General features: G+C 41.4%; 1 protein-coding gene across 3 annotated transcripts in view; it reads left to right on the top strand.

Annotated features, from left to right (window-relative positions):
- Nucleotides 1-22,641, top strand: part of LOC143283142 (uncharacterized) — a 47,607-nt gene extending 24,966 nt beyond the window's left edge. For 2 of the 3 annotated variants that reach the window (XM_076589285.1, XM_076589283.1), the window contains exons 2-9: nt 770-977; nt 3,950-4,303; nt 4,860-5,104; nt 10,272-10,415; nt 14,601-14,659; nt 15,934-16,099; nt 17,943-18,153; nt 19,175-22,641. In XM_076589285.1, the coding sequence (XP_076445400.1) occupies nt 770-977; nt 3,950-4,303; nt 4,860-5,104; nt 10,272-10,415; nt 14,601-14,659; nt 15,934-16,099; nt 17,943-18,153; nt 19,175-19,587 (1,800 nt within the window). In that variant the 3' untranslated portion in view covers nt 19,588-22,641. The remainder of the gene's footprint in view (nt 1-769; nt 978-3,949; nt 4,304-4,859; nt 5,105-10,271; nt 10,416-14,600; nt 14,660-15,933; nt 16,100-17,942; nt 18,154-19,174) is intronic. The other variant, XM_076589284.1, reaches the window with a different exon arrangement.
- The last annotated feature ends 1,564 nt before the right edge of the window (nt 22,642-24,205 follow it).

Below are 24,205 nucleotides of genomic sequence, written 5' to 3'. Positions count from 1 at the left end.
GTCAGTCAGAAGGAAAAACCCATCAGTTTCATTATATTTTGTCTTGAGTTTTTTTTTCTGCATCACATTTGCAGGGAAGCCTGCTGAGTCTGTAAAAAAAAAACCTCTTCAGGGTTGAGTGGTTTTAAAAATTTCTTTTTCATTCATGGGCTGCAACTCCCACATTCACTTGTATGCGTGTACCCGAGTGGGTTTTTATGTGTATGACCATTTTTACCCTGCCATGTAGGCAGCCATACTCCGTTTTTGGAGGTGTGCAGGCTGGGTATATTCTTGTTTCCATAACCCACCAAATTCTGACATGGATTACAGGATCTTTGACATGCATATTTGATTTTCTACTTGCGTATACACATGAAGGAGGGTTCAGGCACAAGCAGGTCTGCACATACATTGACCTGGGAGATCAGAAAATTCTCTACCCTTTACCCATCAGGCGCCGTTAATGAGATTCAAAACCTAGGACCCTCAAGAAAGTCCAACGCTTAACTCTCTCCATACGAACGGCGAAAGAGACGACGTTAACAGCATTTCACCCCAGTTACCATCATCAAAATATTGCAAGCGGGAGGCTTGTATAGTGAAGAGGTGAATGTTGACAAAGAATACCACAATTCTGACGACGGAAGCTAAAGGTTGGGTCATTCAGACACCCACTGGACATCCGAGGGGTCTGTGTAGAGGAGAAGAGAGGACTGGCCGTACTGAGTGAGTTAAACCACTTGGCTGTTGTGCCTGTCAGAGAAAAACTTGTTGTTACGTGTTGCAGGAAATGAGTGACGAATCCTTCCTGCCCAGCCTGACGGACAACGACTGGTTCATTAACTCCATCTTTGGGGACCAGGACCTGGTGTACAACGATAAGAATCTGGGGGAGACCGCCTCCCAGCCCTGCATCAAGTCCGAGCACAGCTACTCCTCCAACAACCTCGGCCCCGCCTCCCCCCCGCCACCCGCCCTCGCCACCAAAGTAGAGGGTGAGCCTTGCTTGATTATCCCCCCCTGCCTAGTACACCACACGCATGCTTGTGTTCGTACATGTTTCACATAATGATAATAGTAATGATGATGATAATAAAATGCAGGCTTATATAGCGCAGTACCCCCATCTCAGATGGGGCTCACCATGCTTTACAATGAAATATATACAAATTTAAGATTGACTGACATAGAATATGTACAAAGTCAAAAGTCTCCCATGACATTAGCTAAAAATAAAATATACACATATAATGTAAGACAAGTGAAAAATTTTGAATAAAAATTTTTTTTTAAAAAGAGAGGAAAAAAAAGGGCGTAAGTATGCATGTGTCAGAATCGTGTTTTATTGACCCTCAGTTTATTTTTTATTCTGTTTGTCTTATTTTTCCTTAAAAGCCAGCAGGTGTACAAGATTCAGTCACACCACTACGATTAATGTCTCTTCGTCAAACTGCAGTGAGTGCTGGCTTAGAGGTAATGCGTCCCTCAGGAAGTGAGAGAATCTGAGCGCTCTGGTTCGAATCCCATAGTCCACAGTATTTCCTCCCCCCCCTCCACTAGACCTCGAGTTGTGGTCTAGACGCTAGTCATTCAGATGAGACAATAAACTGAGGTCCTGTGTGCAGCATGCACTTAGCGCATGTAAAAGAACCCACGGCAACAAAAGGGTTGTTCCTGGCAAAATTCTGTAGAAAAATCCACATTGATAGGAAAAATAAATAAAACTGCATGCAGGAAAAAAACAACAAAAAAAAATGGGTGGCGCTGTAGTGTAGCGACGCGCTCTCCCTGGGGAGAGCAGCCCAAATTTCACACAGAAAAATCTGTTGTGACTAAAAAGAAATACAAATATGCTTACATCTTCTCTTCCTGTGAAAACCCCCCCCAAAAAGCTGAAAACAAGCAAGCAAGTCAGCAGGCAAGCAGTTAAAAATAAAGTGTGATTAATAATCACTAAATTTTCAAATTTATTCTTCAAGGCCTCGGTAAAGTACTTCAGTAAATTGCTTTTGAATCAATCGACAGAATGATAAATCCCTCGTGATTGTTGTTGTCATCATCTTTTTGATATTTTAGGTGGTCTGTGTGGTTCATTATTTCTTTTCTTTCATTCGTTGTTCTTATGAACTGATTAACGACAGAGGGTAAAGTACTGCTTTGGAAGGTTAAATTACTTGCTTGCTAAAGAAGCCCCCGAGAACGGCTTCAGGCTGAAAGACACAACACGCATGCACGTTGCAACAACAACTCTCTGTCTCATCCTGTGTGACGACCATGGCAACAGACAGGGAGGTAACTCGGGGCTGATAGGGTCTGTGGAAGCTTGAATTATTGAGGGGAGGAAGTAGAGGAGGAGAGGAGGAAACATCTGGATGCACTACCTGGTACACACACAGTCCTGTTAATTAAGTCTTTCACGCAACTGACCTACATCCAACCCTCTGCCCTCCCCCACAAAAACAACTGCCCCCCCCCCGCCCCCCACACCCCCCATATTGCCCCACCCGGCCCCTCCATCTTTCATTCTTTTCTTTTCCCCACCTCTCTGCATAATTCGTGATCATAGCACAGTCAGCAAAACTGAAACATCTGCTCCCCTCCTCCCTCTCCCCTCACACACACACACACACACACACACACACACACACACCAGTGCACCTCATTGTTTGTGTCGCGGTTTATGTGCACGTTTATCGATTGTCACGGCTGTTGTGAATCGTTTCACCTGCACATGTTAGAATGAATGCAAATTAATATACAGTATCGTAGGACTTGAGGCTGGTACATGGCAGATGTATTTTACATGGCTTTTAATTTATGTTATTTGGAGTGAGGGATGTATTAGATTATTTTTTTATTTTTTAAATTTTTTTGCAACTTGGAGTTGGATTTAAAAAAAAAAAATAATATATATGTATATTTTGATTATCACAGTATGTGGAAGAAAGATATCAACAGTTGAAACTTATTTTGAAAAAAATAGCTGAGATGTTATATATATATATATATATATATATATATATATAAAATCTCTCTCAGTGACCATAAAAAAGATAGAAAGGCATCAGCTGTTGAGATAAATTTTGTACCCCTTTGATCATTAAATCTTCAGTGTGAACAGCACAGATTTAAGTGTTCTGCTGATGCTGTAGCTAAGTGTTCTGTAGTGCTTGCCATCATGCCTTGATGGTCGTTTCTGTTATGTATAAACATTGGTTTTTTTAATACATGACATGAGTTAGGTGTAACGTAGACCTTTAGAACCAGGTCACTGCTGTGAAGTATGCTGCAGTCAGCTCTGTCCGATAATGGGGTCCTGTTCATAATACCTCACATTTGTGACGTGTTCCTGCAAAAGGTGCCTGCATACTGGGGGCGATACGGATTGCAGGCTGCAGTGGGTTCAGAATGTGGTGTTACCTATTTTTATTGATGTTCGGTTTTGTGTGTGTGTGTGTGTGTGTGTGTGTTTGGCTACTTAAAACATTAAAGATTTATAATCAGAAGTCACATGAAGATTGATTCAACCTACAAAGATGTTTTACTTTGTCATTTTATGAAGTAAATCAGCAAAAATGTGATGGACAGAAATATGTCAACTTTGATAATCTGAAAGCATTTGTCAAGTACTACAAAAATCCAGTGGGAAAAAAAAAATCCACATGTGCATGACCTGTCAATGGAATCCGAACGTTTCTGCAGGAAAAGGTACTGCTCATTCACACCACTTGAATTACCAGTGCATAGTTTCAACCATGCACACCTTAAAAAAAAAAAAAAAAAAAAAAAAGAAATGAAAGAAAATTTTGGTTTTAATTTTTAAGGATGCCTTGCCTTATTACTTATCAGCAAACGTGTCACAACAATTTCTCTTCTTTGAGATGATGAAGTATTCTTGTATCTTTGTGGCGTAAACTACCTCCAAATAACTTTGCCCACTTCCTCCCCCCCCCCCCCCTCCTCACAGAACCCGACACAGCAGTCTTCCACAGCCAGAGTACCTCCTCCTCCCTGGATTCGAACCCCAGCAGCCATCACCAGCAGCTTGTCCGCCACGCCCCAGGTAGCAGCAGCACACAGCTCCATGCCATCAAGTGCGAGTCTCCGAGCAGCGACCCCATGCTGTCAGCCATGGTGACCTCTGACAGCTCCCCTGCGACCTTCACCCATGCCCCCACCATCATCCTGACCACCACCACCTCCCCCACCTCCTCTGCGGTGCCGGCGACCTTCAGCCACGGGGGTCAGGCCGTGTTCCCCACCACCCTGCACATTAAGGCAGACCCCGGGGACTCTCTGGATGCCCTGCAGGAACAGACAGGTCAGTTTGGTTCGTGTTCTGTGTTGTGTTGTGTTGTGTTGTGATGTGTTGTGATGTGCTGCCCCCTCTACACGCAATTTACCTCATGTCGAATTCATCTGAAAAAGACGAAAAAAACACCAGGTATCCGTCCTGTCTGTCTTTCGGCAGTGAGCATGGATGGCATGGTGCATGACGCCATGGTAACCATCCTGTCTGTCTGTCTGTCTGTGTGTCCCCAGTGAGCATGGATGGCATGGTGACTAACACCATGGTAACCATCCTGTCTGTCTGTCTGTCTGTGTGTCCCCAGTGAGCATGGATGGCATGGTGACTAACACCATGGTAACCATCCTGTCTGTCTGTCTGTCTGTGTGTCCCCAGTGAGCATGGATGGCATGGTGACTAACACCATGGTAACCATCCTGTCTGTCTGTGTGTCCCCAGTGAGCATGGACGGCATGGTGCATAACACCATGGTAACCATCCTGTCTGTCTGTGTGTCCCCAGTGAGCATGGATGGCATGGTGACTAACACCATGGTAACCATCCTGTCTGTCTGTCTGTGTGTCCCCAGTGAGCATGGACGGCATGGTGCTCCCCCCGACGCCCCCCAGCAGCAACGGCAGTGACAGCGATGGCAGCCAGTCCCCGCAGCGCTCGGCCCCCAACAGCCCACAGCGCGGCTCCCCGGTGCGTGTGTACCACTATCAGCCCCTCCACCACCACCACCGCCACCACCACAGCCACGCCTCTAGCTCCGATATCCATTCCTGCCTTGCGGGCCACCACACTCTGTCGCAGCCCTTATTTCTTAGCCCTGTAAGTCCTGTGGATGGACACACAGCAGAGGGGGCCCCCGGCAGGAGCAAGGCGGATGGGCAGCAAGCTTTGGGCTGGTTTTGTGTAGTTTGGGGGCCTCTTGCGCACTTTGCAAAGGATGTCTGCAGGGCTGCTGTTTTTGTTTGGCTTAAAATGGTTGGTTGGCTGGTAAAAAAAAACAAAAAAAAAAACACACCAAAAAACAAAACAATGGTCAGCGGTCCCATAGCCGTTTGCGGCAGTGAATTCATGTTCATTGTATTCAGGGCTCAGTGTCGGAAGGCGAGGCCTCATCCTCCTTGTCCTCGTTTGGCAGTAAAGCTGTGTTTAACCGCTGGTTTGGTGTCATGTACTTATACCATGTCAAACTGATGCAAACCAGGCCCACTCGGTTTGTTCCTCTTGGCCATAATTTCACGGCAATTACCGTAAAGTTCGGTCTATTGAGCGCACTGGTATATAAGCCGCACCCACTAAATTTTGGAAAAAATTGAACTTTATACATACATAAGCCGCACTGGCTTATAAGCCGCAGTTATTTCCGGTACCGGAACACATACTGATACTACAGAAAAGCTGTCGATACTGTAGGTTATGAAATAAACACAAGCGGGAACAACACAAAGAAAAGCAAGCGAAAAATACTGCCAGTGCCACAAAAAAATGATAAATAAACACAACGAAAATAAGATCCATAATTTAGGGATAGTCACATTAATTCAACATCATCCTGCTGACTGAATCCACTGAAAGATATAATACGTCTCACTAGTAGTCCACTGTCTGCTAGCCAATGAAATGCCATGTCCACGGGATGGAGCTAGTTACTTGTTCACTTCGTCTTCTGCGTTCACTCGTATGCACACGAGTGGGCTTTTACGTGTATGACCTTTTTTACCCCGCCATGTAGGCAGCCATACTCCGTTTTCGGGGGTGTGCATGCTGGGTATGTTCTTGTTTCCATAACCCACCGAACGCTGACATGGATTACAGGATCTTTAATGTGCGTATTTGATCTTCTGCTTGTATATACACACGAAGGGGGTTCAGGCACTAGCAGGTCTGCACATATGTTGACCTGGGAGATCGTAAAAATCTCCACCCTTTACCCACCAGGCGCCGTCACCGTGATTCGAACCCGGGACCCTCAGATTGACAGTCCAACGCTTTAACCACTCGGCTATTGCGCCCGTCGTTACTTGTTCACAATGGTCACTGTTCCTGAGATAAGTACGTTAACGTGTTGTCGCTGAATCTTTGGCGAAATGAGATCATTGTGGCTTGAACGTAAAGCGCAGTTACTACGTTTTGTGTTACTTCAGAGTGATGTAATGGAATTTGCTGAGGGCAAGTGATGCAGCGCTGAGAGGAGGAAGAGCACCAAGTAATTCAGTTCAGTTCAGTTACTCAAGGAGACGTTTGGACAATTCCATATATGCTACACCACACCAAAGTCAGCATTAGGTATCTAGTGTGTACTTGATACGACTTGATTCTCCTTGTTCTTGTGGCAGGAGGACGTAATACATTTTTGTTCTTACAATGACAAAGTTCATATAGGTTTTAAAAGGTTTTAAGATTTTTTAAAAAAGGAAGAAGAAAAAAAAAGATGTGCATGAAGTCCTTAAAAGTCAGTAAAAATGACCCAGGTGTGTTGAAGTTTTAAAGTTTGCTCTCCAAATTACTGATAACAAAGAAAGAAAAAAAACACACCCAAAAACCCACATCATTTTCATCAGTGATAAGGCGCAGTTGTAATGATTCACCTGAATTTGAAGTAAAATAATAATTTATAAAAAAAACTTACTCCTAGAAGAATCATTGTGACCAAAATTCAGGCAATCAAAATGTCATGCATTCCATCAGGGTTTCTGACAATTTAAGATTTTACCTATTGGTATTTAAAAGTCTTTAAAAAAAAAAAAAATAAAGTGATTAAAAACCTGTACAAACCTGATTTAGTGAATTTGTTTTTAAAAAATTTATTTGAATATCGGTAGTAGTACCAGCAATAGTGGTGGTGATACTTTGTCAAACGACCATCTGCCAAACAGACAGCGCCGTGTTAAGAACATCACGACTCTTTTGCTGCCACTGTTGTCTAATTGTGTGAAATTTTGAGCTATTTGGAAGAAACCAAAAAGAAGCAAATTCCCATGTTCATCTGCTCCAGTCAGTCCGACACAGTGACAAAGAGCAGATGGATGTGTCTGTGACAGAGGGCAGTAAAAGAGTCCGTGGAGGGTTGCACAGTTAAAGGTGGCTGCATTTATTTATTTCTTCTTTTTTTTTCCTACGTTCTTTTCCTTCCAACGCATGATGAAAATTGCATATGCCAAACTGGTTTTCTTCAGCTGAGAGATAAATGTTGATGACTGCAGCGCAGATGAAAAGTTTGCGTCCCTTTATTGTATACACATGTTAATTTGAAGGTTTTGAATGAAGTTTAGGTTAATTTGAAGGTGTTGAATGAAGTTTAGGTTAATTTGAAGGTGTTGAAGCACATTATCTTTGGGTACTGTTAGTGTAACTGTAAGCATTGTGTTTGTATGTTCTTCAGATTCGCACTTAAACACTTGTGCAGACAGGCTGACAGACAAACGCATACAAATTACACGGGCACAGACAAACATGCCCGCAAGCACCCCCTGAACTTAGCCAACTTCATACAAAATATTCTGCCTTCTTTTTTTGTGTGGGCAGATCTTTTTTTTCTTCAGTTTAACGTCTATTCACTATAAGTGTTTTTAGACAGAAAGGAGTAAAGTAGTGTATAAAGGAAAGGGAATGCATGTGAATATTAGTGTTAAAAAAGAAAAGAAAAAAAAAGAAAAAAGAAGTTCATGTTATGTATCAAAGAAAAAGTCTAAAGAGGTTGTGGTGTGTATTGAATGAGTTGTCATGGGAAAGAGAATATGTATATGCATATCAACAAGTATTAACCTACAACAATGTAAATATAAATAACAGTATTAAATATAATACATCAAAGGAGGATACCAATTGGACTGGAGTTTAAAATTTCTGAAAACATTCTAAGCAATGAATAATCATTCAAAATCTTTTCAGTGGCTAATGAAATATTGGGCAGATCTTGACCTTGGTTATATGCGAGTGTACAGAGTACTTATTTATCTTTTTTCTTTGTTTTGTGTTCCTTCTCTGTCTCATTTTTTGTTGTTTTTTTTGGAAATATTTTTCCATCGGCTGGTGAAAAAGAAAAAAAGAAAAGAAAGAATACCAAAACAAAAAAATAATTCAGCACACAAGTTATTCTTAATGCATTTTTGTAATGATTGAGAATTTCTGCACATGTGCACATTTGTTGTAAAAGCAGCTGATGATTATTATTATTATTTCATTTTATTTTATTTTATTTTATTTTATTTTTTATAGTGTACTTGTACACAAATATAGAAAATAGCATGCTTGAAAGTTTCCTTAGCACAACATAATTTCATTGATTTTACTTGATGATCAATGTAACATTATTTTGATGATTGTATTTAATCCTCAGCTTTAATATTGTCACATACATATGTGTACACTGTTACTTTTAGTCTGAAATGACTGTCTGAATAGTCGACCAGTTGATTCAGTGCTAGTAGTTTGAAATGTGATCTTTTGGCTGTGGAGAAAAAGCAATTCATACACACATCTTTTTTTTGTCACAAGTATATGTGTTGTCTGTCTTTTAGGACTGTATTGTCAATCTGTATTTGGAGGCTAAGATGTACTGTTGATTCTAGACGACCTAAGTTGGCATATGCAATTTTCATAATGTAAACTTCAAACAATGGATGTAAAAAAAAAAAATAAAAAAAAAAGAAGTAAAAATTTGTACACTCAGCAGGCTTGTGGCGTGGTGGTAAGAATCTTTTTAGATATTCATTATTCACATTTCGTTTCTTGCCTTTTTATTTTCTACCCTGAAGAAATAATTTGTTTATGGTGTCTGTGCTCACTGATGTGTATTCAGCGTGTTTTATATGAATTGAAGTTATGATTTTGTCGTTGCATGATTATTGTTTGCATTGACAGTCTGCTTTTATTCGTTCTGAATTGCTGTGTCAGGGTTCATTAACTCAGTGTATCCAGGTGTATTTTGATTTTCATTAATTTTATGGAGCTATGATATATTGATTTCATTGGCAAGCAGCTGGTAATCCAGAAATTATGAGCAATTTAGGTCTTGCTTGTGGTTCTTCATACAAAAATTCAGTGTCATGAGTAAGTGTTACTTGATTTATTGTTATTGTTTTTTGCAGTCCATTGAGTCACGTTCCTATTCAGTCTATAATTTTGTTCTTCTTTGTACCATCACTACTTGGATCCTACCTTTTCATGAAGGACCATTAATTTTGTTAGCATAGAGGATCATTTTCTGTTAACTTCAAGTGGCCTTCAAGCAGTCGCTTTGCTTCAGATTTTGCTTCTTGTGCAATTTAATTCACTAACTTTAAACCAGCAGTTGATAATTAACAAGCTACAAAGAGTGGCAACTCTCTCCATTTACAAGGAACACAATGACAGATGGAGAGAGTTACCCCTCTTTGTTGTTTGTTCATCATTTTGTTCTCCTAGCCTCATTGTTCTCTCTTCACTGGTTGATCATCTTTTGCCTTTTTTGAGACTGTACCATCAAAGATGAATGTTTGTTATGTGTTTGACATGTCATATTTTAGTGACATGTCCATGTTGTGTAACGTGTTAACCTGTGACCTTGTTTGACACATCATGTTTTAGTGACATGTCCATGTTGTGTGATGTGTTAACCTGTGACTTTGTTTGACATGTCATGTTTTAGTGACATGTCCATGTTGTGTGATGTGTTAACCTGTGACCTTGTTTGACACTTCATGTTTTAGTGACATGTCCATGTTGTGTGACGTGTTAACCTGTGACCTTGTTTGACACGTCATGTTTTAGTGACATGTCCATGTTGTGTGACGTGTTAACCTGTGACCTTGTTTGACACATCATGTTTTAGTGACATGTCCATGTTGTGTGACGTGTTAACCTGTGACCTTGTTTGACACGTCATGTTTTAGTGACATGTCCGTGTTGTGTGACGTGTTAACCTGTGACCTTGTTTGACACGACATGTTTTAGTGACCACATGTTGTGTGATGGAATAGTGTGTTGACCTGTGACCTGTGACCCCCAGATGCCCCAGTCGGGAGTGCTGATTCTGTCAGAGGAGGAGAAGCGAACATTAATCTCGGAAGGCTACCCCATCCCCGCCAAGCTGCCGCTGACCAAACAAGAGGAAAAGAATCTGAAAAAAGTCCGCCGGAAGATAAAAAACAAAGTGAGTCCTTCTTCTTCTTCTTATAGGTATTATTATTGATATGATATTTTGTTAATCACCAGCCGGGGAAAATACAGCATCCATCCACAAGTAAAAGTGCAAATGAATCAGCATGTTGATTGTGGCAGCTCAGTTTTGAAGAAGTGAAGAACAATTGCCTGCCTTGGGTATAAGAATTGTGCTGCAGTATGCACATTGAACTGTCAAATTCTGTGTCATAGGAAATCAGGAAAATATACTCCAGGGTTCGCAAAAAATTAAAGACCACAATTGAAGGACGCCCTTTAAGTACCTACAAGTACCTGCATGGCTTCTACAAAGTGTCACGTCCTGACTTCCACGTCGCCACGAACGAGCTGAGATCCACCAGAGGCAACTCCCTGAAACTTCAGAAACCAAGGCATCGTCTCAACGTGCGGGGCAACTACTTTGCAAACAGAGTTGTGAACCTCTGGAACAGCCTCCCAGATGATGTGGTAACGGCGCCATCGGTAGACACCTTCAAGAGAAGACTGGACAAGCACTGGGCAGCACTACCTTCAGTGTATGACCCAGAATGCCTAGCCTAAATTGTTATAATAAGTGATCTGATTGGCACCATCTTCAAACCACCCAGGCCAATCAGTTTCAGTTTTGAGAACCTGAACATGGTCCTATGAAAAAGGACCTGAATCTTGTAATGTCAAAGTCAAGTCAAAGTCAAAACTTGTACAGACGGGCGCAATAGCCGAGTGGTTAAAGCGTTGGACTTTCAGTCTGAGGGTCCCGGGTTCGAATCACGGTGACAGCGCCTGGTGGGTAAAGGGTGGAGATTTTTACGATTTCCCAGGTCAACATATGTGCAGACCTGCTTAGTGCCTGAACCCCCTTCGTGTGTAAACGCATGCAGAAGATCTAATACGCACGTTAAAGATCCTGTAATCCATGTCAGCGTTCGGTGGGTTATGGAAACAAGAACATACCCAGCATGCACACCCCTGAAAGCGGAGTATGGCTGCCTACATGGCGGGGTAAAAACGGTCATGCACGTAAAAGCCCACTCGTGTACATGCGAGTGAACGTGGGAGTTGCAGCCCACGAATGCAGAAGAAGAAGAAGAAAACTTGTACATAGTTATCTTCTTGGGGGTGCATGGTGAAATGATGCAGAATTTCCGGCACAGAGTGGTGCACCCAGCCAGTGTGATCAGCACCACTCACAGCCGGTGGGGCTTCCTTGCATGAACACTTCCATTAGTTTTTGTATTTGTATTTCTTTTTATCACAACAGATTTCTCTGTGTGAAATTCGGGCTGCTCTCCCCAGGGAGAGCACGTCGCTACACTACAGCGCCACCCTTTTTTTTTTTTTTCCTGCGTGCGGTTTTATTGGCTTTTCCTATCGAAGTGGATTTTTCTACAGAATTTTGCCAGGAACAATCCTTTTGTTGCCGTGGGTTCTTTTACATGCGCTAAGTACATGCTGCACACGGGACCTCGGTTTATCTCATCCGAATGACGAGCGTCCAGACCACCACTCAAGGTCTAGTGGAGGGGGAGAAAATATCGGCAGCTGAGCCGTGATTCGAACCTGCGTGCTCAGATTCTCTCGTTTCCTAGGCGGACGCGTTACCTCTAGGCCATCACTCCACAGTAACAAACCATAGCTGTCGTTTATAAACCGGTGTACAACTGTCGATTTTGGGCTGAAACGATTTTTCATAGTTATATTGAATTCAAGCTGTTTATGGTGCATGCGTGTCTGAATCAGCTGTTTGTGTGATCAGTGAGAGACCAGTGGTAGGCCATTTGCAGCCTGCGTAATATATACCATGTCTTGATTTTTTGTAACAATTTATGAAGTGGTCCTTAAATTTTTGTGAGCTCTGTAGAAAGTGTTTCAAATTCAAGACTCGTGCAGCTCGCAGGGAACAGATGGTTCTCAGTTATAAAGCACATGGTAGTATTGTGTATTATGGACATGTTGTTCTCAGTTATAAACCACATGGTAGTATTGTGTATCATGGACATGTTGTTCTCAGTTATAAACCACATGGTAGTATTGTGTATTATGGACATGTTGTTCTCAGTTATAAACCACATGGTAGTATTGTGTATTATGGACATGTTGTTCTCAGTTATAAACCACATGGTAGTATTGTGTATTATGGACATGTTGTTCTCAGTTGTAAACCACATGGTAGTATTGTGTATTATGGACATGTTGTTCTCAGTTATAAACCACATGGTAGTATTGTGTATTATGGACATGTTGTTCTCAGTTATAAACCACATGGTAGTATTGTGTATTATGGACTTGTTCTCAGTTATAAACCACATGGTAGTATTGTGTATTATGGACATGTTGTTCTCAGTTATAAACCACATGGTAGTATTGTGTATTATGGACATGTTGTTCTCAGTTATAAACCACATGGTAGTATTGTGTATTATGGACATGTTGTTCTCAGTTATAAACCACATGGTAGTATTGTGTATTATGGACTTGTTCTCAGTTATAAACCACATGGTAGTATTGTGTATTATGGACATGTTGGTCTCAGTTATAAACCACATGGTAGTATTGTGTATTATGGACATGTTGGTCTCAGTTATAAACCACATGGTAGTATTGTGTATCATGGACATGTTGGTCTCAGTTATAAACCACATGGTAGTATTGTGTATCATGGACATGTTGGTCTCAGTTATAAACCACATGGTAGTATTGTGTATTATGGACATGTTGTTCTCAGTTATAAACCACATGGTAGTATTGTGTATTATGGACATGTTGTTCTCAGTTATAAACCACATGGTAGTATTGTGTATTATGGACATGTTGTTCTCAGTTGTAAACCACATGGTAGTATTGTGTATTATGGACATGTTGTTCTCAGTTATAAACCACATGGTAGTATTGTGTATTATGGACATGTTGTTCTCAGTTATAAACCACATGGTAGTATTGTGTATTATGGACATGTTGTTCTCAGTTATAAACCACATGGTAGTATTGTGTATTATGGACATGTTGTTCTCAGTTATAAACCACATGGTAGTATTGTGTATTATGGACATGTTGTTCTCAGTTATAAACCACATGGTAGTATTGTGTATCATGGACATGTTGTTCTCAGTTATAAACCACATGGTAGTATTGTGTATCATGGACATGTTGTTCTCAGTTATAAACCACATGGTAGTATTGTGTATCATGGACATGTTGTTCTCAGTTATAAACCACATGGTAGTATTGTGTATCATGGACATGTTGTTCTCAGTTATAAACCACATGGTAGTATTGTGTATTATGGACATGTTGTTCTCAGTTATAAACCACATGGTAGTATTGTGTATTATGGACATGTTGTTCTCAGTTATAAACCACATGGTAGTATTGTGTATTATGGACATGTTGTTCTCAGTTATAAACCACATGGTAGTATTGTGTATTATGGACATGTTGTTCTCAGTTATAAACCACATGGTAGTATTGTGTATCATGGACATGTTGTTCTCAGTTATAAACCACATGGTAGTATTGTGTATTATGGACATGTTGTTCTCAGTTATAAACCACATGGTAGTATTGTGTATCATGGACATGTTGTTCTCAGTTATAAACCACATGGTAGTATTGTGTATGATGGACATGTTGTTCTCAGTTATAAACCACATGGTAGTATTGTGTATGATGGACATGTTGTTCTCAGTTATAAACCACATGATAGTATTGTGTATTATGGACATGTTGTTCTCAGTTATAAACCACTTGGTAGTATTGTGTATTATGGACATGTTGTTCTCAGTTATAAACCACTTGGTAGTATTGTGTATTGTGGACATGTTGTTCTCAGTTATAAACCACATGGTAGTATTGTGTATTATGGACATGTTGTTCTCAGTTATAAACCACATGATAGTATTGTGTATTATGGACATGTTGTTCTCAGTTATAAACCACATGGTAGTATTGTGTATTATGGACATGTTGTTCTCAGTTATAAACCACATGGTAGTATTGTGTATTATGGACATGTTGTTCTCAGTTATAAACCACTTGGTAGTATTGTGTATATAATTGGAAGAGAATGGATCTCTAGTTGTAGCTGAGTTTAGTTGTATAATTTGTGCTCTGCCAGTGCAGTCATTGATTTAGATTAATAAGAAAAGAGTTTGAACAAAAGGTCCCTGATTCGTTGCAGATATCTGCGCAAGAAAGTAGAAGGAAAAAGAAGGAATATTTGGAACAGCTGGAAAAGAGGTAATGTTCTGACAATCAGTTGTTTGGAATCTCTCTCTCTTTCTCTCTCTCTCTCTCTCTCTCTCTCTCTCTCTCTCTCTGTGTAAGACTTTTTTTAAGAGGGTAATGTTTTAACAATTAGTTAGGAATGTGTGTGTGTGTGTGTGTGTGTGTGTGTGTGTGTGTGTGTGTAAAGAGGGTAATGTTTTAACAATTGGTTGCTCGGAAACTCTGTGTTTGTGTGTGTGTTTGTGTGTGTGTGTAAAGAGGGTAATGTTTTAACAATTAGTTGCTCGGAATCTGTGTGTGTGTGTGTGTGTGTCTGTGTGTGTGCGTGTAAAAAGGGTAATGTTTTAACAATTAGTTGCTCGGAATCTGTGTGTGTATGTGTGTCTGTGTGTGTGCGTGTGCCTGCCTGTCTGTCTGCTTGGATCTTTTATGTTGGCCTTGTGTGTATTTGTTTTGTTATGAACAAAGTGTAAAGTGTCCCTCTGTGTACTTGTTTCATTGTTTGGAATAAAGCATGAATATGCATCCCTGATACTTTACAAGTTGAAAGGACGCACTGCATGCATGTTTATTAAAAAGATAGCTGGGACGTTCTAAAATCTTTAGAAAACCACATAAAGAGACTGATAATTCTGTATCTGTTCTTCTGTCTGACACTACGATTGTCTGTTAAACCTAGACGATTATGACCAGAAGGTGTGCCTGCCTTTGTGTACATGTCTAGGAATGCAGGCCTCAATAGATTATGCAGCATCAGAGTTCCCAGTTGTCTGGGACGATCTGAACTTTATGGCAAAAAATAGTTCCTTTTGGACCCCCCACCCCCACCCCACACAAGATGTTTAACTTACAGGAAGACCCAATAAAGTGTAAATTGTGCTTTGTGCACTTATTATTATTCTGGAAACAGTGTAAATTGTGCTTTGTCCAGTGGTATTTGTTTAGGGAAAAATGCAAACTGTACTGTGTGTATTTGTTTTTGTTAAGAAAAAATGTGTACACTGGTGTGTGCATTTGTTTTTGTACAGTAAAGTACAGTACTGAGTATGAGACAAGACAGTGCAAATTACAATGCAATACAGTACAGCACAGCACAACACAGCACAGAAGAGTATAATACTGTACAGTACATTACAACACAACACAGCACACCCCAACATCCCTCCACACCCCACCACACAACACCCCACCACACAGCACCCCACCACACACCACCCCACCACACAACACCCCACCACACACCACCCCACCACACAGCCATATCATGTATTCCACCCAACCCACAGAGTGGAGGCGTTCAACCACGAGAACAGCGACCTGAAGAAGAAAGTGGAGTCCCTGGAGAACAACAACCGCAGTCTGCTGGGCCAGCTCCACAAGCTGCAGGCCATGCTCGCCAAGGTCCCCAAGACCGCCGCCGCCTCCGCCACGCAGACCGGAACTGTGCTCATGGTCAGGGTTCCAGTCCTTCCTCTGTCTGTCTGTCGGCTCTCTCTCTCACTTTGTGTCTTGGGTGGTGGTGGTTCTTTTTCTTGTTTCTGCTGTGAGTGTGTTTGCACTTTTTCTTTTCTTTCTGCGTTGTTTGTTTCATTTATTTATTGGTTTGCTTGTTGTTTGTTTGTTTTATTTACTTTGCTATTATTATTATTAATTTTTTTTTTTTTTTTTGGTTATTGAGGGCAAGCTTCTGTCACAGGAAAATGGCTGAAAACTGTCTTTTAATTACATACACTATACCGTGACCCACTGGTGCAGACTACAGCAGGATTCCAGTTCAGTGCTGTGCAAAATACTTCTTTGTTTATTGATTGGTTTCCTTGTTTGAAAAGAAAAGAATTGTTAAATATGTTATTTTATTCATTTGTTATTGAAAGCAAGCGTCTATCAGAGAAAATCGGCTAAAAACTCATTTTAATTACACAAACTATACAGTAACCCAGTGCCGCAGACTGCAGCAGGAGTTGAATTCCTATGCTGTGCAAAAAACCAACCAAAAACATAAAAAAACCCAACAAAAAGCCAAAAACCCCAAAAATTCAACTGACTGGCCTTCGAAACAGCAGCAACATTTAGAGAACAGGTTCATGCGTCAGTAAATTTGGTATGTTATCTGGGAACTGAAATATGGAAATTTGAAGTTTTTGCATGTGGAATGGAATGTTTGTTTTTCCTCAGCTTCCACTTCACTTACAAAAACACACGTTGAAGATATATTACTAAAAAAAAGAAGAAAAAAAAAAGAAAGAAAAAAGAAGGAAAAATAAAAAGAGAAAGAAGAAAAGAAGTGTCTCAAAGATGCAGTTTTGGCCAAAAGTATGTTCCATCTATACATGTTTGCATTCGCCGACTTCTTGACTGAGCTTTTGGTTTGTTTGTCACTGCTGTTTGTGGGGTTGCTTTGCGAGGACAACTGTTTTTGCTTTCTCTCTTTACCCCCATCTCCTCCACCTTTATTTTGGGGTGGTTTTTTTTTTTGGCTTAAAGTTAACAGCACCAACAGACCTCAACTGGCTGCATTCACCTAACTTGTATGTAACAGCCTGTTCATACCCTGGTTAGTTATTACCCCAGGGTAAAGTCTGGCTAGCCCAGGTTAACCCTGGAGTCCATGTTGACCAACATGGAATAACGGCCCCAAAGGGGGTGAATTTCAGCCAGTCAGAACTGACCCTCTGTTGTTGCATTATGTGGCGGAGGGTGGCAGAATGGTTGAGATGCTCAGCTGCCAATATAGAGAGTGAGTCAGGGTGTTGGTTCAAATCCGGCTCTCGCCCTCTCTCCCAAATTCCACTGCAAAACCAAACTGAGCGTCTTAAGTCTTTTGGATGAGACGATCTTCTTCTTCTTCTTCGGCGTTCGTGGGCTGCAACTCCCACGTTCACTCGTATGCACACGAGTGGGCTTTTACGTGTATGACCGTTTTTACCCCCACCACAAAGGCAGCCATACTCGGCTTTCGGGGGTGGATGAGACGATAATCTGAGGCCCCTTGTGTACGTAGCTCGCATTTGGTGCTCAGAAAAAGAACACTCTGCAACGAGAGTGTTGCCCTCTGGCAAAATTATGTAAAAAGAAATCCACTCTGATAGGTACACAAATATATAAACACACACTCGAGGCCTGACTAAGCAGGTTGGGTTATGCTGCTGGTCAGGCATCTCCCCAGCAGGTGTGGTGGAGCGTATATGGATTTGTCGGAATGCAGTGACTCCTTGAGATCTGAAACTGAAATTGAAACTGAAACTCCCACAAACGCTGGTCAGGGGTTGGCACCTGTGCCTGTGTGTTGTTGCAGGTGTTGGTGCTGTGCTTTGCCGTGTTCCTGGGGGGTGGAGGGGTGGGGGGCCCGTCCTCCCTCAACGTGGGCTACGCCACCGTGGCCAAGCCCCCCCTCCTGGTCTTCGCCGGTCAGCAGCAGCCGGGGCCCCTGCGGGTCCAGCCCAACATGGGGCCCGGGGCTCCCCGCGCTGTCGACACCGCTGCTGACGACTACACCACCCCCAACTGTGAGTGGGCCCCCTGGGTTTTTTTTTTCCGTATGCATTTTTTTTTTTTTTTTTTTTTTTTTTTAAAGGGAGGAGAAGGGTGTGTGGTTTGTTTCCGTTGTGCGAGTGTTTTGCTGATGGTTTGGAGCGGGTTGAAAAGAAACTTGGACGGTGTATGTATTTTTAAGTTTTATTTTTTGTGCTTTGCACTCGGGGGTTTCTTTGGTGGTTTGTATATTCCAGTGTTGTTGTTGGTTTTTTTTTTGTTTTTTTTTTATTTATTTATTTTTTAATCTCCCTGCACAAGTTTCTCTATTATCCTCTTAAAATGTACATTGTTGTCTTAAAATATTCAAACAGTTATCACTATTATGTGGTTTTTTTTCATTATGTCAGCAAAGTGCTGTGAGTAGTGAGTTAGTATGCTCCATTTAATTTTTCGTAGTGTTTGTTGCTTGTGATTTCAACCTCAAGTGGTAGTAGGTAAGAGAAAAAACAATTATCAGAGATGGAAACTGTTAAAAATGGAATTTTCTTTCGTCTGAACAGACACTTAGATGCACAGAGGAATAAAAACCTTATATTTTGCTATAGTATTATGTATTAGGTCTGGTATCAGTAAAACCTCATATTTTGCTATAGTATTATGTATCAGCTCTGATATCAGTAAAACCTCATATTTTGCTATAGTATTATGTATCAGCTCTGGTATCAGTAGTTAGTTGTGAAAGGTGGAGTGGATAACTAAAATCAAAATGCTGCCTTTGGAAGAAAAAACCTGACTGGATGCATTTGTGTGTGTGTGCGTGCGTGCAGGCGTGCGTGTGTGTGTTGCAGTAAAAGTGTGTCTGTGTTTTGCAAGTAAAAATGTGTTTTGCAGTAGAAATGTGTGTGTGTTTTGCAGTAAAAATGTGCGTGTGTGTTTTGCAGTGGAATATGTGTGTGTGCTTTGCAGTAAAAATGTGTATGTGTGTTTCGCAGCATAGTACATGCGTGTGCTTTGCAGTGAAAAATGATGCGTGTCTCGTCTCTTTCCACACAGTAAAGTCCCGAGTCCTGATGGCGCTGACCAAAGAGGAGCCGGACGACCTGTGTGACGAGTACCGCCCCCTGGTGCCTTGGGATCGCCTGCACCAGTGGTCATCATCGTCGTGCCCCACAGACATGGAGGCTGCCACCAGAGAGACCCAGGGCGATGGTGACGATGGTGTGTCGAGTCCCACCAACCAACCCGGGACGGAGAACGTCATGCCTATGGTGACCCACAGGGATGTCATCGACGCCGGCAATGACCTTGACCTTCAGCACAGCTCAGCGGCCGTCGTCACCATCGCTGTGGGCGCTGAGAGCAACGACACGAAGGACGACTATCAGGCCATGATGCATCCGGACATCGCTGTGGCCCCCAGCAACTTGGGCCATGGCAACTTCACTGCTGACCTGGAAACAGCCTGAAGGACAGACATCCGGCTGATGATGGTGGGAAACCTGGACTTTTCTATCCTTCAGAAAGACTCGTTTCTTTTTTAGCGACAGGACCAGTTTTTTTGGTTTTTTTTGTGCTTCAGCCAGCGGTTTGGATCCTGGCATTTTGCTTAAAAAAAAAAATAGAAAGACTTGGTCAGTGGGGTGATGGTTTTGAAAAAAATAACCTGTGTAAAAACGAAACTCGTAAAGCAACAAGTGGGTTTTTTAAAATGTTGGTTTTGACGATAGCCTTCACTCTCATTTTGCTGATAACCTGCACTCAGCACCTGCAGACCAGTCCAGGAAAGCGGAAGGGAAATTAAGAAAAAAAAAAAAAAAAAGAAAGAAAGGGGAGGGGAGCGCAACAGTGACATTTCTTGGAGCAAGCAGTACGTGGATCTGTTCTCCAGGTACCGACTGCTCACTCACTCTCTGGGGACACACAGGCCAACCTACAGGCACCGTTTGTATCACCCCTTCTAACACACACTCACTTTTTTTTTTTTTACACATGACCATTTCAGCATGTTCACTCGTCCGTAATTGGTGAAGTGCGCAACAGGCAGCAAATTTTCAGGAGCCAGTTTTCTGATGACTAGAGTGCAGTTTGGGTTTTTTTTTGACTGCGATGGATAAACTTGTAAGGATGTTGTGTTATGAAATCCTCCTTTTGTGATAACAAAAAGCACAAAGATGCTGTTTGGAAATTAGCGTTTCTGTGGTGGATAACAAGCCTAACTTCACAAGAATTATAAGGGTACATTTGCGTAGAATTGTAAGTCATTAAATACAAATTCAAATTGTAGAATATCAAGAACACAGCAAAGTGTTTATGGGGCTAAAGAAAATTCACAGAGATGGGAGAGGGTGGCACATTTACTCAAAAGTTGATAAAGTGGCGTTGCGTGCATGGCCCCAAGACAGAAGATCTCCTCACAAGAAGTCTTTGTCCGTTCAGCCAGCCAGCGTCCCTGCTGCTTCAGGTCCCAGAGAGATGTGGTGTGTGTGCCTCTGAGCCAGGTACACGTCCGAACAGGATTCTCTGTCTCCACACTGTGAGATTCCCCCCACACTGCACACACACTGCCAGCCCCCCTCACACCCCCCGCAGGGAGAGCTTGTAGGAGGGCAGGGAGGGAGGGAAACACGATTCAACTGCAATCTCATGTAGGGAACGGAATGGACTTGTGCAGTTTGTGTTGTATGCTATCATCTGCCGAGGGTGGCTGAGGTTCGTATCGGAGGACCAAGAGTTGTTTTTATTGTTTTCATGTCATATCCATTTCATTGACAGTGCATGCTTTTACTTCATTTTAACCATCTTTGCTTTTTAAAACATGGATGTATTCATCATTTTGTAAATGTCATGAAATCGTCATTGATTCGACATGGAGTTTATTTGACATCTTCTCTCAAACGTGCGCCATTTTCATCAGGATATCACACACACTATAACATCCTAACCTCATAGTGTTCATCAGCAAGCACCAGTTTTACTCTCAGAATGCATGGTCGGTGAACAAAAATGCTACATCGTGTCATTGCATGTTAAAGATTTCCAACTCCTGACATACCATTTCAGTTTGCATGGTGTATTCATTCAGTCCATTGACATGACAAGATTTGATTGCGTCCATGATTGTTGGTTTTTTTAATGACTGTGTTCCTTGGCTGCTGCCCTGTTGGGGCAGTGGAGTTGTGAGTACTTGTCCAATGACACTGTTGAAGTGGACATTTGTGTTCAGGGGGTAAAACAGATTATTACGTATGATTGACATGCGGGGGTAAAGTTGCAAACCCTATCACATTTTGTTCATGTGTGATGTCTCTCCGTTGGGGGAAATGAAGGTGGCATTTTTCTTCTTCTCTGTCCCTGTTTGTGATGTTTATTTCTGTGATTACACGAGCTGCAAGTTGAGGAAATCTGACCTGCGTGGTAGGTAGGTTTTATCTCACTGATGGCCTTTACTTCAGACTGGATGGACTTTTTGAGGGCTTTCGGGTTGTTTCATTAATTTGTTGTTTGTGATTCTGATCCCTGTGTGATCCAGAGTCCATGGCTACTCAAGACCGGTAACTGTGGTTTTCCTCATGATGCAATGGGGAGCGTTTTACTCCCCCTTGTTTCTGTACAGAGAAAGAGTATTTTTCATGTGCACCCGTGTAGGTTCTTTGTGCTCTTCCATCCTGTTTTCCTTTCACTTTCATAGTTTTCTTCTATTCATAGTTTTCTTCTCTTTCAGTTCTTCTTTTTCTTTCATAGTTCTGTTTCACTTCCTCTTTATTTCCACTAGAAATACCACTTTCTGAATCTGAACTCTTGCAGTTTCAGTTTTTTAAATTGTATTGGGCACATGTGTTTCCATGCTGATGATAGCCAAGTTATCTGACTGTATATGCTTATATATCTGACATTTTCCAGCTAATTATACACATAGCAAGCGCCCCCTTTCTTCATCACAATTGTTTTTGAATATCTTTTTATTAGCTGGGTGATCAGAATTTGATATTACAAGTGACACGTGAAAAACAATGGCAGTAGAAAATCAAGTGGCAGAATGACCCTGGTCTAAAAAGAATTGATAAAAAATCTTTGCCAGAGAAAATCAAGTTATTTCTCACATTTCTGAATTTTACTAAAAGACCTTTAGTGTAGATGGTCGAAGTGTTAGACAAGATAGGTTGCATGGACACAGATCATACGGCACAAGTAGTAGAAATGTCCATCGCAACAAAGAAATTAATGGTGTGTTCTTTTTGTCGTCGTTGTTCGGGGAAATCTGCTGAGAGACAGACAGGAGTGAAACTGTGGCTTCGTTTCATGGGAGAGCATTCTGAATGCTGCCAGAAAATCTGTTTTGGGGAGGAGAGAGAGAAAAACACTTTTCAAATAGCAATAATAGTTGTAATGGGGTAACCAGTACAGCCAAGTCTCTTTTGTGTGTGCGTGTGAGTTCATGAAAAAAATTAAGCGTTTGCTTGTCCTCACTGCAGAATCTAGTCTTATTGTGTGCTTGATGTACATATTCCTTATTTATATTTCACACCTGCACAGCACACCAGTCTGCCTACCTACCTGTCCTGCTGGAGAGCTCCAGGTAGAAAATGGATTCTAAGTGAGGGACATGTAATGAGTAACGCTACGGATTTTTTTTTTTTTTTTTTTTGTCTTTACTTTCTCGGCCTGTTTTTATCCATTTTACCTTGGTTGTGGGAGACATTGGCCAGGTATACTGTACCTAGTTTTTGTTTGGTGGCAAGATTCCCCCCTCCCCGCACCCCTCCTCCCACCTTGAGGCCCCCCCCCCCCCCCCATAAAGATGAAGAAGATAATGAATGAATGGTGCTGCAATTGTTTTGCAGTTCTTGGCTTTCCCAGTGTTGTGGGGAAGAATTATTGAAATGTACATAAAATGTCTATGAAAAATTAAATACATACATATTAACAGATATAATAGAGCTTCATGTTTTCTGGTTTACTCTTCTTCCCTTGGTTTTGTCAATCAGCTGTATGGTTGAAGAGCACACACAGTGCTGACTGCACTTCAGATGCATGCCAGAATGATATGTTGCTGAGGCTCAGCAGTCATCAGGTTAATATATACACACATTTGGACAAGCTTTTCTCAGGGCAACACAAAACTCCTGCATTACACCCATTCGTCCTTTTGCACACACACACATACTTTAAGATGTGTAGTATCGTTATGAAGTTGGTGTGAAGCATTTTAATTGTTTATATCACAGTGAAGATGATTAGCTGAAATTCAGACCAAATGCATTTTATTTGGTAAAGGGGGAGGGGGGTTGTGTGGGGAGGAGGAAGAGTTAAAAAACAAAACAAAAAAAACAAAAACTGATGCGAACCTGCCAGGTTAAAACCACCCGACAATAAAATGCTGTTTTAAAATGGAAACTTAAATCCTGACAGTTGAAGACTAAACCAATGCCGGGGTTTCATTGTTGGTGGTGCCATCACTGTCCATGTCATCAGACCATTTTGGTAGAAGCATGAACAGCAAACATAGTATTAAAACCATACTTATAGCAAACTTGGAATATATATATATATTTTTTTTTCCTCCCCCATACATTGTTCACAATATGCATCACTGATATTGGTCTGGAATGGTAAAGACTATGTACACAAAAATCATATAAATACCCAACACACATGAATTCGTAAACGTTCTGTGAAGGAAGAAATGGTACCATCCAACCCACTCGCTCAGGGAGATTTAAACAAGCTGTTTCAGTCGCGTCTGGCAAACTTTTATCGCTGGCTCAACCTTAGGAATAAAATGTAGACAGCCACACTGCATGCAATGGGAGAATATCACACGACTGAACACCATGCCGTAACAGGTAGACAGGCTGATGAGGGTTTAAAAAAAAAAAAAAAAATAGGTGGAACAGTGATGGTCACCAGATTCACAAACACTTTTGATTTCAGACAGGGTGGTCAGGGGAAGCAGAATGAATCCTGGTTCGTGAGAACTGCTTTAAAGAAAAAAAGAGGAAAGAGAGGAAAGAAAGAAAAAAAGAAAAAAAAAAACCCAAAACCACCCAGACAGAACTGTGAATAAAAAAAGCCACACTATGCAGG

The sequence above is a fragment of the Babylonia areolata genome, chromosome 6, assembly GCF_041734735.1.
Source record: "Babylonia areolata isolate BAREFJ2019XMU chromosome 6, ASM4173473v1, whole genome shotgun sequence".
NCBI classification, from domain to species: domain Eukaryota; kingdom Metazoa; phylum Mollusca; class Gastropoda; order Neogastropoda; family Buccinidae; genus Babylonia; species Babylonia areolata.
This window is presented reverse-complemented; position numbering and strand designations above follow the sequence as displayed.